The sequence below is a fragment of the Hipposideros armiger genome, unplaced genomic scaffold, assembly GCF_001890085.2.
Source record: "Hipposideros armiger isolate ML-2016 unplaced genomic scaffold, ASM189008v1 scaffold_160, whole genome shotgun sequence".
Taxonomy (NCBI): domain Eukaryota; kingdom Metazoa; phylum Chordata; class Mammalia; order Chiroptera; family Hipposideridae; genus Hipposideros; species Hipposideros armiger.
The window spans coordinates 2,645,964-2,660,780 of NW_017731510.1; the positions used below are offsets into that span (position 1 = coordinate 2,645,964).

General features: G+C 39.0%; 1 protein-coding gene across 7 annotated transcripts; it reads right to left on the reverse strand.

Annotated features, from left to right (window-relative positions):
- Positions 1-486: 486 nt before the first annotated feature.
- Positions 487-14,359, reverse strand: RNF6 (ring finger protein 6). 7 transcript variants are annotated; one of them, XM_019651481.1, is made up of 6 exons: positions 14,083-14,350; positions 13,335-13,417; positions 11,565-11,766; positions 9,865-9,960; positions 6,190-6,308; positions 487-516 (listed from the first exon to the last, which is right to left on the reverse strand). In XM_019651481.1, exons 3-6 carry the CDS (start codon positions 11,755-11,757, stop codon positions 502-504), a joined length of 423 nt encoding a protein of 140 aa, XP_019507026.1. In that variant the 5' UTR covers positions 11,758-11,766; positions 13,335-13,417; positions 14,083-14,350; the 3' UTR covers positions 487-501. The 7 variants fall into 7 exon arrangements, with proteins under 7 accessions (XP_019507026.1, XP_019507020.1, XP_019507019.1 ...); XM_019651475.1 differs by lacking the exon at positions 487-516 and adding an exon at positions 13,863-13,968 and having other exon boundaries at positions 3,459-6,308; positions 14,083-14,359; XM_019651480.1 differs by lacking the exon at positions 487-516 and adding an exon at positions 5,104-5,209 and having other exon boundaries at positions 14,083-14,349.
- Between the last annotated feature and the right edge of the window lie 458 nt (positions 14,360-14,817).

The following is a 14,817-nucleotide window of genomic DNA, read 5'->3' on the forward strand; positions in this document are numbered from 1 at the left end:
TAACAGAAAGCTGCAGACCTGAGGCTCCCAAACCAGCTTTGGAGCTGGACCGAGTGCCTGGAGTAGCATGATGAATCAGCTCAAAATTCCCCAAAGCCTCAAAACATCAAATACTGCTCTGCTCAGGACATTTGTCCTAAATAAGTTAGAAGAGGTCTTTCCCTATATTGGGCTGGGGTCATTAGCCTTCTAAGACCAACACTTAGCTGTCTTTTGACAATGAACACGTAGGGTCAGAGCTTTGAAAAATTCCTTTTAATTAATATAGTAAGACATTTTTAAAACTACAAGACTACTTTACCTTGCTTCTAATCAGCCATGTGACCTTAGGTAAATTATCTGAGCTCCATCCAGATAAGAGAGTCAACAAAGAGATGCTTAGGAGACTCACTCTTTCCATCACTCATCCTAAGCCTGGTCAGGAGGATGTGGTGTGTGTTCTGTACCAGTAATCCGTGTCATCAGTGACACTTCCTTTCCAAACCCTTTTTAGCTTGATCATTATTCCAGTTCACACTGTCAAGTAGAGAGAAGTTACATTTATCATTTATCTCATAAGTTGGATGGTGAGGCATCACAATTAAACCTGATGAAATCCAAGCTAATGGAGGAATGGATACCATCCAGAGAAACTGAACTCAAAAGAGTGGCTACATTGTGCCACTTCACAATACAGAAGCTATATGTGAATTTGGATTGTCTCCCATTGGGGAGAATGTGAAAATGTCTAGAATTGCACAGAAGACAGATTATGGTTAAGCAGTTTTGTAATTAAATGTGTGAGGAGGGATGGGATGGACATGTACCGGGACAGCAAGAGGTAACTCCATCTTCAAATAAGACATTAATACAATAGAGGTAAAATACATATGAAAGTGTTTTTTTTTGGGGGGGTGTTGTTTGTTTTCCTAGTTCCCAGAAGAAATGTAATTATTTACCAAAAAAAAAAAGGAAGTATAGGGGCAAAAGTATAGGGGCTCAGAGTCTTCTGAGATTTAATACTCAAAATAAAACAAACACAAAACTTGCTGAAAGTAATTACAGATCCCCAGTTAGCACAATGGCAGATATATTCAGGGTGTTAATATGCTCATAATCACTGAAAAGAACCCACAATCTGTCTCTACAGATTGAGGAGACCATTCCACTGACACTCATAATCATATCATTTGGAACATAGAACATTTGGCCTCCTCAATGATTAGATGGATTGGCCTCCAGGGAAATCATCTCTTGTGTCTGTGTTAACAAATATCCCTGCTCTCTCGTTTCCAATGTTCCACAACATTGAGAGACCCCATGAGCCTGCGGCCAATACCAAAGGAATACTGACTACTCCCTTCACATGGAGTGCTTTTTGTAATTGAGTCTTCCTCCTCTGGCCAGAGATGATTCAAGCAGAGATATTCAGGAAGATTAGCAGTTCATTTTAAGTTCTTGTCTGGGAGTAAGCTTCATGGAAGTGCCCAGATTCAGCTTATTAACTCTGCCCCATTCTTCTCCTTTCTGGATTCCTCCTTACACTACAGATTCTGTTTTGTACCTTTCAGGAGAAGTTCTCTTCTTCACTAGTAAGACAGAAATGATGTATTTGCATACGGAAGTTAGGGTAATCACCAAGACATGATATAACAAAGTTAAAATTAGAAAAAATATCTTTAGAAAAGAGTAAATGAGACTGAAAACTACTGATGGCACTTCTGTTTCTCTGGAACACAATCAAGTGGGAAGAGCACAAGCTTTGGAGGCTGTGACTGACTCTTTTAAACTCTGCCACTTACTATGTTAAGTAGCACTCACACCTCAAGATCTTGGAAGGTTTAAATTTTGAATTCATGTTAAATATTGAAAAAAAACCTCATAAAAGTGAATAAAAGACAATCAAGTACAGGTCAAAACAATGCTAGTTGAAACTATTTATAAAAATCTGGAAAACAAGAAAACAGGGTGAAAGGATATAATACGTGGGAAAGCAGGTGGGAAGCTGACAGTTTAGAAACACAAGTTTGCAAGGCAGCCACACTATCAAGAGCACGTTCTAAGAACATGACATGGAACATAATATTCAAATGAAGAATATTAAACTATTTGTTCCTTTCTACCTTGGAACCATAAAGTAGAAACCAAAAAATCAATCATTGCTAAATGCGTAGAAGCTATAAATAGATAACGAGCCTTTGCATTTGTCATACTTTGTTTACTGGGACATGAATGAAAATATTAAAGAAAACACTTCTCTGTTCCCAACTAGGATATCAGTCTACAAAATCCAGTAAGCCTTCCTGCTGCTTTTAGGGAACTTTCCATACAGCACACCATCTACTTCTATTTCAAATCTCTATCTGGGATATCCTCACATGCAAGTCCTACCATGTCTTACAAAGGACTAAGTCAAAGAATCAATGTTCTTTTTGCTGTTGTTGTTAATCGCTACTTTTTTTCATTTCTCCTTTTCTCTACTTGCCTCTTGATTTTCCTAACCAATCAGGCCACAGCAGGTAGAACTTCCTGAGGAATATTCCACATGAGCAATAAATTCTGGATTTACTCTCTCGCCATATTGGGGACAAACGGTAACAATGAAATGAGTGCGTGAGGTATATGAATAGGGCTGTTTAAAATAAATGTCTATATTGGCATAGTTTGTATCTTGTAATAGCTCTCTCTCCTTCACTCAGGTGACTCTCCATCTGTGAATAAATGACTTTCCCACCTCTTCATACTGAACTGGAAACCAAATGTCTTTTTTTTTCTCCAACATTTTTATACCCTTTCCAGTTTCATTGACATCACTCTAGGCTAGATAACAACTGATAATGATGATAATGATAACTGATAATAAAACTATCACAATAGTTCCTTTATTGGTTGTTTGCTCTTCAGTCCCTTGTTTTAGGCTCTGTACCAATCTTCCTGAAACATGAAAAATGATCCTACCATTTGCCACTAAAATTCATCAGGAGACACCCAAAGTCTGTAAGGTAAAGTAAAAATCCCTTAGTCTGGTACCTAAAGCTTTCAACTCAAACTTTGCAGTCTTATTTCCCATAACTGACCTACAGAAATCATTTACTCCAAGTTATGACCTTTACTAAAACCTTCCACTCCAGGTTAAATGCACTCCTAACAATTGGATTGAATATGATGACTAATCATAAAGAAAAATGAAATCTTAGATGTATCTAAACCTCATAGTCTGGCCTTGAGGTGTACGTCCTTGTGGTTTTGCCCAATCAGGATCATCATAGGAAAACTATGTCACATATTCATAAACAGACATGAAAGTTGCCATAGTAATTCATTGATTTTCAATTTCTAAGAGCAAGTATGTCTTTTTTGTGAAGACAGGGACCTTTGCTTTCAATCCTCTGTTGGTTTCTCACCACTTGTAACACTGCCTGGCACCTAGTAGGTGTGAAATAACTATTTGTTTGAGTGAATAAACCACAATAGAAAAGTTCACATACAGATTTGTTTTAATATTTATTGGTAGAAATAGATCTTCAATGCATACTTTGTGTTTATATAAATTCTACATTCTCATAAGGGTATTTTGTTTCATTTCATTTGGAGTTTTGGGCCTCCAGTGAACTTAACGTATTATCTATGCATTTGATTCTTTATAGACATTTTTTTAAACTTTAAAATGAAATCTGAGAATCCATGCATATTGTATACCTTACTTAATATAATCCAGAGAATTGTTTGCACTTTCATAAGTCACAAAAAGGTTGAACTCAAGTTAAATAATCTTTATGTTCTAAAATATCCACATTCCATTTCTGAATAGAGAAATACTTGTTCAGTATTATATATTGCTTGTTGTCTAATAAGTCAGATTGTCAGAGACGCTTCAGTAAATTCTATTTTTAAATATCTTATTCCACTTCCTCCCAGAGATGATCCTGTAAATATTAAATATTGTGCCATCTGCAGTATTAGCCTAAAAGCTTAAATAAGAACAAAACTGGTCATTTTTAGACTGAATATTTTAACCTTAAAACTATATATCTATATATACACATATGGTATGCTGCAGATTAAATTCAACATTTCAAGTAACTTAAATATAGTTAACAAACATTCGGCCAAACATTCTTTCATGAAAATATATTGTCCTTAGAATAAAAAGTTAATGAAAGGCTTATTTAGACACCAACATCTGGATATAGTACTAAGCCCCTGGAATATGAAATTCCAAGTAAAGTCTGGTGTACTATTAAGAAAAAGAAGATTGATTTTTAACCAACTGAACTGTGCGGTATATACAAAAGTACTTAGCATGACAAAATTACCAAAATAAAAACATTTTAAAGGTTATTTGGTTCTAGCAATATTAACTATTCTGTACTTTTGGATAATTGAACCTTTTTTAAATTTCATATAAATTTTCTCTTTTTAACAAGTTAAAAAAGCACACACAAAAAAATAGTTCAAACTATAATAATCTGTTAATTTTCATCCGGGTCAGCTCATCACAAATAACTCAACAGAAGAATGCTTGACTACTCAACTCTACCAAAATGCATTATTTGAATAGCTCCATCACTCCCCACTGAGTGCTGTGCTGGACCCCAAGACAGGCTGTCGACAGACAGGACAAGTGCAATTCTCTGAGAGCCACCGATCGATGCAATGGATGTGGAATTCGTGCATGCAGGGTAACTGCCTGAGCTTGTTTCCAGTTACATAGTCACTGATACAAACACTACAGATTTTACCCAGTTCAGCGTCAGTACTGTTATGCTCGTAGTTCCGGGTGGACAGATTGTCAATCTGCTCTTTGGTTAAACCACGTCTGCGGTCATCATCATCACCGTCATTTAGTAAAAAGAAGTGAGCAAGGCGAAGAATAGGTAGTGTTCCGGCTTCGACTAAGTTATTTGAATGTGGCACCTGCCTACCGCCTCTGCTACCACCGTTTGGGGTTTGTGGCTGGGTGGTCTCGCTTTCACCACCCATTTCCGTGCTGCCTTCCTGGGCCCACCTGCCCTGAGAGGAAGCTTCCCGGTGCTGGCCCATGTCACTAGCTGCACCCAGGTTACTCAGCTCTGCGCGCATCTCGGGTGAATGCTGAGCAGGTCTCTGAATCTCTGACTCGGATTCGGCCTCCATCAGAGAACTCAGCTCTCCAAATCCAGTCATGATCTGCCTTAAGATGGACCGAAGAGCCACTGAGGATGGTTCCACAAGCTCATTCTGAGAGATCCTGCGAAGAGGAACCGTTATGGTACTCACATAGGTCCGAATACCTGACCGCTGTAAGTGGGAAATGGTTCGGCGGAAGCCGCCACTATTGCTTTCGATAGTAACCGTATTTTCTGCTAGCCCTACTCTAGATCGAGTTCTGTTTGCAATGCTATCCCGATCTCTGTTTTCTCCAGGGCGAATCCTTCGCACTTGAAGGTCCAGAGTGATTGTTGGATATCGTTCAGCATCTGAGGATCTCCTGGATTCTTCTCCCTCTTCTACTCTTATTCTTGACACAAGCCTTGAGTTAGAGAATGGGGTGTACGCTGTACCTCTGCGTGTTCTATCTTGTTCTAAAAAGACACGAGTTATTCCTCTCCTCCTAACAGACCTTCTAGTGGTTTGTTGTAAAGGCCTACCTTCCCTTTGTGAATTATCATAAACAGTGCCACTTTGTCTCTGAATAGGCGAACGGCTTCGACTATGGGAAGCAGACTGCAATCTTATTGGCTCTAATCTTTGGTTTGTATTCCTCACTGTAACATTAGTTCTAGCCTCATTTTCCCAAACATGTGCTGCTCCAAATCGCTGCCCCTCCCTTTGCCTGAGTTCACTACCACCTGACTGGTTTCTGTGGATACTGAAATTGGCACGTGGAGCACCAGTTCTAGGAATGCCAACGGCTCCCCGAGTTCTGTTTCTTAATCTTTCCGATGCTGAGAAAGATCCTTCTCCTGAATTCTGCCCCCTTGAGCCAAGTCTAGTCCTTGGAATGTTGGAACTTCTACCACTGGCATTCACTGAGGTTTGGCTTCTAGTTCGCCCGGCCACAGGACTAGATGGTCTTTGCTGCCTATTTGTAGTATGATCTCTGCTAATGTCTGATAGTGGAATGCCTGTATAATCTTCACCAGGAATTTCAAATCCTCTGTTCTCATGATTTATGTGGATTTCCAGACTAAACCGAAACTCTCCACTATTTGGGTTTGTTCGACTCACAGCTCTCCAAGTTTGGTTCCCATTTTGTCCACTTCGAATTGCATTTCCTGTGCGACGAAAGGAATTCAACCATTCTACCAGAGAATCTTCAGTTGAACTTTCTCCAGGGACTTCTGGGTCTGGAAAGTAAACCAAATCAACTTAAGATCAAGTCTTAAAATCTGTTCTTAGAGTTTTATTGAAAGCTTGTAAGATAAAGCTTTTATTAAATTAAACGTCTGTGCATTCTAATGAATGAAAAATTGAATAAAAAAACTGAACTTCCTAAAAGGTGTATATTATGAGCATAGAATACATACTTATATATTATAAAAATTTAAATACTATTAAAGATAGTATTGCCACAGGGATATGAAAGACAGTTTGGGGAATATAATTAATAATGTAAATCTTTTGTAGGTGTCAGACGGACACGTCTTGTTAAGGAGACCAATTCATGGATGGGGTAGAGGCCTGACCACTGCACTGTACACCTGAAGCTGATGCTAAATAATATTGTATGTCAACTATAATTTAATATATAAAGTCAAGGGATTGGAGTATAGTGTAGGGAGTGGAGTCAATGAATTGTAATAGATATGTATGATATCAGGGTGGGGGGGGCAGTGGATTGGGGGAGGGGAGTTGTCACTTTTTGAGGGATGAAAAGTATAACTATTGCATTGTTTTGTACACCTGAAACCAATCATAAATAAATATATACATACATACATACATACTATTTATGCAAAGCTGTGAAGAAATCCTCATTTTTGCTTTTTATATGCCTGTTATTGGCAAAATATTGAGGCAAATAAGAAATATTTCCAATACCAAACTTCTATGATTAAATTGCTTTATTCATGTAGCAATATCAAAAATACAGTGGCAAGGGCCGGCCGAGTGGCGCGATGGTTAAGAACTCGCTTGGGATGCCAGAGGGCCCCGGTTCGGATCCCACATATGAGGGCCAGTGACACTGCCCTCCACAGCTAAGATGCTGAACAACAGCTCAACCTGGAGCTGGGCTGCCATGAGTCGCCGGCGACGGCGTGGGCTGCAGTCCCTGTGGCAGTGGATTGCCATGGGCTACCGTGTGTGGCCAGCAGCCAGCGTGAGCGGCCAGCAGCCGCAGTGAGCGGCCGTCCAGAAGCCGGCGACTGATCTGCCTCGCCAGAGAAGAGCGCAATGATGGTGCCAACTTGGACCAGTGAAGCAACGTCCTCCACAACTAGACTGAAGAACAAAATGATAGCAACTTGTCTGTTCCCCTTCCCCCAATTCCCCAGCATTGTTCCCATCCCCCCAATTCCCCAATAAAAAACTTTAAAAAAAAAAAAAAAAAAAGAGTTTGAGCTCTAAGCAACAGCGGTTCGAGTCCAGCCCGAGCTGAGCAGCCGCTGAGCTGCCAACAGGTAGCAGGATGGCTCAGCTTAAAAAAAAAAAAAAAAATACAGTGGCAAAATTTATATACAATTCATCTTAAATTTGTGGAATCCTTTTGGTGAAGGTAACTTAATCAACATTTTTACAACTAGGGGTTTTTGTAACCTTAGGAATTTTATCCTGTTTCTCAGGAACTGCCAAAAATGTACATCTTAAGAAATCTGGCTTTCTGAACACAATATTAGAACTACATTATCTGTCTTCATGGGAAACTGGGAAACTTCAGGCATGTTATTTAAGTTCTCTATAGCTGTCTCCTCATCTATAAACTGGAGATAATAGTAGCATAAATAGTAGCATGAGGATAAAATAAAGGTACTGTACATAAATTGACTGGTACAATACCTGGCACATAGGAAGCATTCAATAAATGTTAGCCATTATACATAATATAACAAAATACATTTTCTGTTCATTTAGAAAGTAGGCTCCATGAAGACTAAGGGTTTGTCTTATTTTATTCACTGTTAAATCAATCTCACAACAGTATCTGGTATAAATCAGACTGTCAATTAATATTGTCGAATGAATTAATTTAGAAATAAATGTGTACCTGATAAACTTCTGTGACTCTGATACTGCTACTCTGGTAAGCTTAAGTTTTCCATCTTTAGCCAGTGAATTATATAAAGTATAAAACTGAATCAAAAGCATCCTAATGCATATTAATATACAGACTTAACGTTAAAGTTTGTTCTACTCCAAAACAGCTATTAAATGAGATTTCTCTGGTTTCATTTCATTACTGCAATCTCTCATAAAAAATGTTTAAAAACGCTGACATTAAAGTTGTTAATCAACTGCTGGTGTCATAAAATAAACAGCAACTTGAGCCCTATTCAAAAGATATAAGCTATTTTACATGTGATGAGTACATTTTCAATTAAAACAAAGGACCAGTATATCCAATTTTACTAATATAAACAATTTACATATCTAAACATAGAAAAAAGGCTAATATCCAATTTCCATTTTAATTTGGAAAATGAGTAAAAGGCAGGTAAACATTAGTCATTCGAAATGCTGTTTCCCTCTTAATTACTAAAACGTAGTGGTAAGGGTATATGTCAAAGAGTTCACTATTTACCTAAACCTATCCTACACTTCTTTCATTGTGAATGGTCATGTGGACACCTGGCACTTTGGTGTGGCCATATGACTAAATCTCATCAATGGAACGTGAGTGGAAGTGATATATCTCACTTTCAGGTTGGAGCCTGGCTCTCCTTCCTGCCAGCTGGAATCTAGATATGTATGGTTGTGACTTAGTTTGATCATGCAAACAGTACCCTGGAGCAGCAGTGTCCAGTAAAACTTTCTGTCATCGTGGAGATGTTCTACATCTGTCCTGTCCAATGTAGAAGCCACTAGCCACATGTGACTATTAAGCACTTGAACGTGGCTAACATGATCAAGGAACTCTATTTTAAATTCTATTTAATTAAAAGTTAAGTAGTCACATGTGGCTAGTAGCTACTGAACTGGACAGCACAGTTGTAAAAACTCACTGGCTGGCTGGGTCCCAGGAGGATTTATGGAGCAAAGTTTCTCTATCTTCCCTGGACTGTTAACATGAGAGAGAAATAAATGTCTATCTTACTGAACCATTGCATTTTGGGGTTTTTAATAAGTCTTTGCCATAACATAACGATCTTGATATTACATGTGAAACTACTAGTAATGAAACCCTTGGGGAAGTAAGTGAAACAGCTAGGAGGGACATTAACGTTGGCTTTATTTTTAACACCACACACTTCATGTTTAGTTTGAATTCTTTTCATAAGCACTTTATTTTTTATCTGAACTTCTTATATTATGACTTAGTGTTTATTCCATAAAATGACAAAGCTAATGCAAAAACAGCAAAATGAAGCAGCAAAAACAGGTTTCCTGACTCAGTCTTTCTGTGTAGCACTGCATAAATTTTTAAAAGCTAGGTTTAGTTACATTACTTTAAAAAAGTAGTGTGTAGATTCTAAAATTAAAAAAAACTCTGCTGGTGATTAACTGTGTACTCCTTTATATATATGAGCTACCTGAAAGGCAATCCGTGTGTGTAAGGCATCTTCGTATTTAACCCGTCCTACATTGCCTCACTATACTGCTTTGCATACAATACATACATACTATCTGTGTAGCATATCAAAACTGGAAAACACTAAAAATAAACATATTGTACAAGATCCAGTGAGTTCATTTCTGCAATGGCTCCAACCAAACCGGTTCCTTAGGGAAAGGAGTCCACAGTACCTCTGGTGTTGGTCCCATTTCTCAAGTCAGGCTGAGATGCTAGGCGTTCTTTGACTCCATCTAATCGCTGTTGTAGTTCTTCTGATGTTATTTCTCCTAAAACAATAAAAAATTGCTCACTGAAAATAAAAATTTTAAGTTACTAAGGTTTATTATAACTCATGAAGGGTGAGACTAATCTTTAGCAATCTGTAGAAGAAATTCTATTGTTTTCATGTTCTGTAAATCGAAGTTGAAAATATTTAAATGATGGCAAATACCCATCATTTCAGTTGTGTTTAATGTATTAATGTTTTGTTAAAATTAAGATTTAGTTTGAATAATTAATAAAGTATTCTCAGTTGATACACTTAGGAACACGTAAGTTATTGGGTTGTTGGAAAAGTCATGACGCATTTTTGCAACGAAAAACATAGAAAAAATATGTCATGACTTTTCTGACAACGCAATATAATTCCATGGATTTCTGTTATAATTTTTAAAAAAATTAAGAAGGGAGTATTTCTAGAGAAAATATCAAACCTTTGGGTAAAAGGGATCAACTATATGGTGACTGAAAGAAAACTGACTCTGGATGGTGAACACACAATGTGATACATAGATGATGTATAACAGAACTGTACACCTGAAACCTTTGTTACTTTACTGACCACTGTCACCCCAATAAATTTTAATTAAAAAAATAAAATCTTATTTTACTTGAATTTTACCTCCATAGTTCATTATGAATCAATATCCAATATATAAAAATGCAATATACAAATTTAATATACAAACGTACAAGTTTCAATGAGTTCATCTGTGTAATGAATTTGTAAAAGATTTATGGAGTACACTGGACTTTTGGGGAGTTATTAATTTAGCTAAATTAATTAATTATAATACCTCAAATGAGTTACAATTGGGTTTAAAATATAGTAGTCCCCCCTTATCTGCAGGGAATACATTCCAAGACCCCCAGTGGGTGCCTGAAACTGCATAGTGTTGAACACTATATATACTATGCTTTTCCCTACACATACATACCTATGATAAAGTTTAGTTTACCTATTAGCCACAGTAAAAGATTAAAAACAACAATAAAATAGAACAAGTATAACAATATACTGTAATAAAAGTTATGTGAATGGCTTTGGGGCCATTATTAAGTAAAATAAGGGTGGCTTGAACACAAGCCCTGTGATGCTGCAACAGTCAATCTGATGGCTACTCGTGGTGGGTAATGTATGCCGTGTGGACACGTTGGACAAAGGGATGATTCACGTCCAGAGGTGGATGGCACAAGATTTCATCATGCTACTCAAAATGGCATGAAATTTATTTATTATTATGGGTAACTGACACTGCAGAAAGTGAAACAGTGGATGGGGTGGTGGGGACTACTGTAGTATTTTATTTGTACAAAGATTACTTAAGAGAAATAGAACCATCTATGTAAATATTTGACACTATTATGTACATTAACCTGTTAGTTTGGCTTTTGTGTAACAGTGTTCCATGTCCAATATTCTTACCTACATAAAAAATGCAAAATTAAGCCAGTGATTTTCTCTTTTGTTACGGTAAAAAGGTCTTAAATATTCCCAGAAAAAGTACATTAGATTTTGGGAGAGGGAAGAAGCGGGAGAAAGCTTTCCTTATTTTGAAATTCCTCCTAATTATGATAAAAAAGGTATCCCCTCTTTTACCCACTCTCTTACCAGGGGTGCCTAAAAGATTGTGGTCTCTCATTAGCCGGTAATCTTCATCACTGAGTTCATTAATAAACTGGTAATAGGCTTCTTCTCTGTGGAGACGCTCTTGCTGCCATCTTCTCTCATTTTCACGATGATGATGGTCTTGAAATGAGGTTTCTTCACCACCATCATCCGATCTAGATCTAGATTCATTCATACTGTCTTTCTGTTCCAACAATATACATAAAAATCAAGGTGTCAGTCATGGACTACACATGGCTTTATGCTTTTAACTTAGTTTTTTACTTTTCATTTTAAAATTTTGTCCCCTCCTCAAATACTTCATGTGCCAAATCTTGCAGTGAAGAACTTACATATAAAATGAAAAACAGCTTCTACAAGCTAGAGCACAATCAGACCTACTTTTTTGCCTAAAGCCATTGTTTAAGTCAGGCTGGATCTGACTTAAATGTGTGTCATCACACATTTCTCATACCTGAATACCAAAGTGATTATCTCATTTTTACCTTTTGATTCTCCAATAAAGTTGGTCTAAAAGCCTTCAGTGATGTTTCAAATATCTGGGTGCTTTACATTAGCATATAAATTTTAAGCATGAATCATACACATTCTTTACTTAATAAGCAAAAGGCTATTAGGAGGGTATTGTTTACATTTATTTCCAGCAAAGATATTCTCCCCAAAATAAAGCTCATAAATGTAATATCCTGCCCCCCCCACCCCCCACTGCGGTTTGTTGAGGTAAACACTGTTTAGCCTACTGTATCCACTGAGCAGACTTGGAGTTGGTTGCTCCTTAAACCTAACAGGAAACAGTACTCGCCGCATGGCTCTGAGGGCTGTTGAAGTGCATCAGAGCACTTTGTGCCTCCCCATCCCAAACCTCATACCTAGGCCTGGAACAGTTAGTCCCAGGGGTTTCTGAGTGCCAGTGAAACTTCCTGACCTTACCTAGCGAAACAGTATTTTAGGATTATACTTAAATGTCATTCCTGAGTTTACTTTGAAACTATAAGGAAATCAAGGGAGGAAATTGTGTCATAAATATTTTCGAATTTCTTAAACACATCTATTTAGTAAGTCATTAAGCAATAGTTCTCAACTGGGAACTCACATCAAACTCACTTGAGAAAATTTTAAGAAATACAGATGCCCAGATCTCATCCCCAATCCTAGGTCAGAATTTTCCAGGGTAGGGCCAGGTCTATATTTAAGAGCTAATTTGGGTGTTCTGTGGTTGAAATAAACCATTCCTTGACAATTTATGGTATGTAATATAGCCCATAACTTAATAGATGCTGGAGGATCAAATGACTTAGGTTGCCAGTGAAGCAACTGCTATAACTCTGACTCAGTGTTTAATAAGAAAACTATTTTAAATATAAAGTGAAATTAGCCTACGAGTCTAAACTATTGTATGAGTAAGCAACTATCCAAATTCATGCATATTCTAACATTAAATTAAAATTCAAGGATTTTTTTACAGTGATTACATAATTTAAGGATAGATCTAGTAGCACTACCCAATCAAATGCAAATTAACATTACTAAAGGCTCAAGGTTTCTTTCCATTTTCAGAATAATCAGAACTAGACCATCATTAGCAAAGACCATATTTGGTGGGTAGTAATATGATTTTTGTATTAAACAATTTAAGAATTTGAAACCTATCATAAAATCAAGCTACCCTTTAATAGTATTTAAAGCTTAAAAGCTTCTCCTCAAAGGTAATTTTCATGTACAATTAACCACAAATTAAATCAAACTGAATACCTTATTTTCCTTTCAACATGCTTTTAATATATGCAATGGTATCCATCCTTCAATGGTTTGTGATTTTTTTGCGATCTGCCCATCTGAAGCAATAAAAGAGAGTTACATTATTCAATAAGTTGTGTCTTTGAAGGCTAGGAACTATTCTCCCAACTCCGCTGCAAAGTCAAAGCAAAATCTCCAGTGGATTTTGTTAGAAGCTCACCTAGAAAAGATCCCCAAACAATTAGGTCATGAAAATCTCCCGCGAGGTCCTTTCTCCCACAACAGAAACTAGGCCTTGCCTCCTCCCCTTGTCACTTACTGCTCCTGGGGTTACAACTCCTCTCTCCAAGGCCTTCCTATTCCGTTCCCATTCGGATGTTGCCAGGGTTAGGTCTAACCAGTTTACTTCTAAACCTGCATTTTCTCGCCACCCTCGCCCTCCGTCCGGCTACTGGTTCCTTTCTTGACCGTTGCGACTTAACGCTCGCGCCAGGGTACGGTTCCCACCACAATAAACAAACAGAGCCCAAGAGCCCAACTAACCTCTTCCCAACCGAGCCTCCAGTAACGCTTCCCTTAGCGACCTAGAGTCCCACAGAGAAGCAGGTGACAGACGGTGCATCTGAACCAATCACCAGTTAGGGGAGCGCTGTAAGAGAGAAGTTAATCAATCGGAGAAGAGATGGGGCCCCCCAAGGATTGCCTACTAGCGCAGCGTCTCCCGGAAGTAGTGGAGGAGCCCAGAACCTTTCTCCGAGCTCACCTCTCCAGGAACTGGGCCGCCCTCCAGCCCAGCGAAAAATCGGCGGCGGCGGCTGTCTTCTCGGGTCCCAGCGGCTGTGACCGGGAGGGCAGAGGGGCTTGCCTTCGGAGGCGGCTGCGCCTTCTAGTCGTCTACTGAAGAGAGAGGCCGGAAGCCCTGCTGCAGCTTGGGGTCGTCCAGCTGGAGGGAAGCTATGGAGAGGGAACGGCAGGCCCCAGACCTTCTTCCCCCACGGCCACGCAACCCCTCGGTGAAAAGCAGACGCTCCACTGACGGCGTGCGCTCGCGGGTGCTCTTGAGAACTGGGTCCGGCGGGATCCCGGAGGGCGGCCCGGAGGGTTCCGCCCTCAACGTCGCGGTCTCAGCGCTGGGCGTCTCCGGGCCGCCTGGAGTGTCAAGTACTCGGCCGCTCAGCACTCTTAGCGGCCGCGTAGTCCCAGGGACACAGCCTGCTTTCCGCTTTAGGAAGTCCCAGCACCTCCTTTGCACTTTGGTGTCGCTTGTTGCAGATCCCGGCTACAGAGTGCGACCCAACAGTCTGTCTGCGCCTCCCTTTCTGTCCAGGTATCGCGTCGCTAACCAGCCAGGCTCTTTCTCTTCGTGCGCATTGCGACCTGGAAAATACAAAGCCTAATCAATTCTGGAGTGCTTACATTTGTGTTTCTTTACTTTCCTGATAGGAAGGCACTTTGAATCTTCCCCACCCCACCCTCCGCCCACACACACACGTTCACG

What these genes read in the sequence shown, in the direction of transcription:
- RNF6 (XM_019651474.1), bottom strand. Translation starts at nt 11,757, where the DNA reads ATGAATGAATCTAGATCTAGATCGGATGATGGTGGTGAAGAAACCTCA. An exon ending in CAATCTTTTAGGCACCCCTG is followed by an intron (nt 9,961 to 11,564) that starts GTAAGAGAGTGG and finishes TTATTGTTTTAG; the next exon opens with GAGAAATAACATCAGAAGAA. An exon ending in AAATGGGACCAACACCAGAG is followed by an intron (nt 6,309 to 9,864) that starts GTACTGTGGACT and finishes TTTACTTTCCAG; the next exon opens with ACCCAGAAGTCCCTGGAGAA.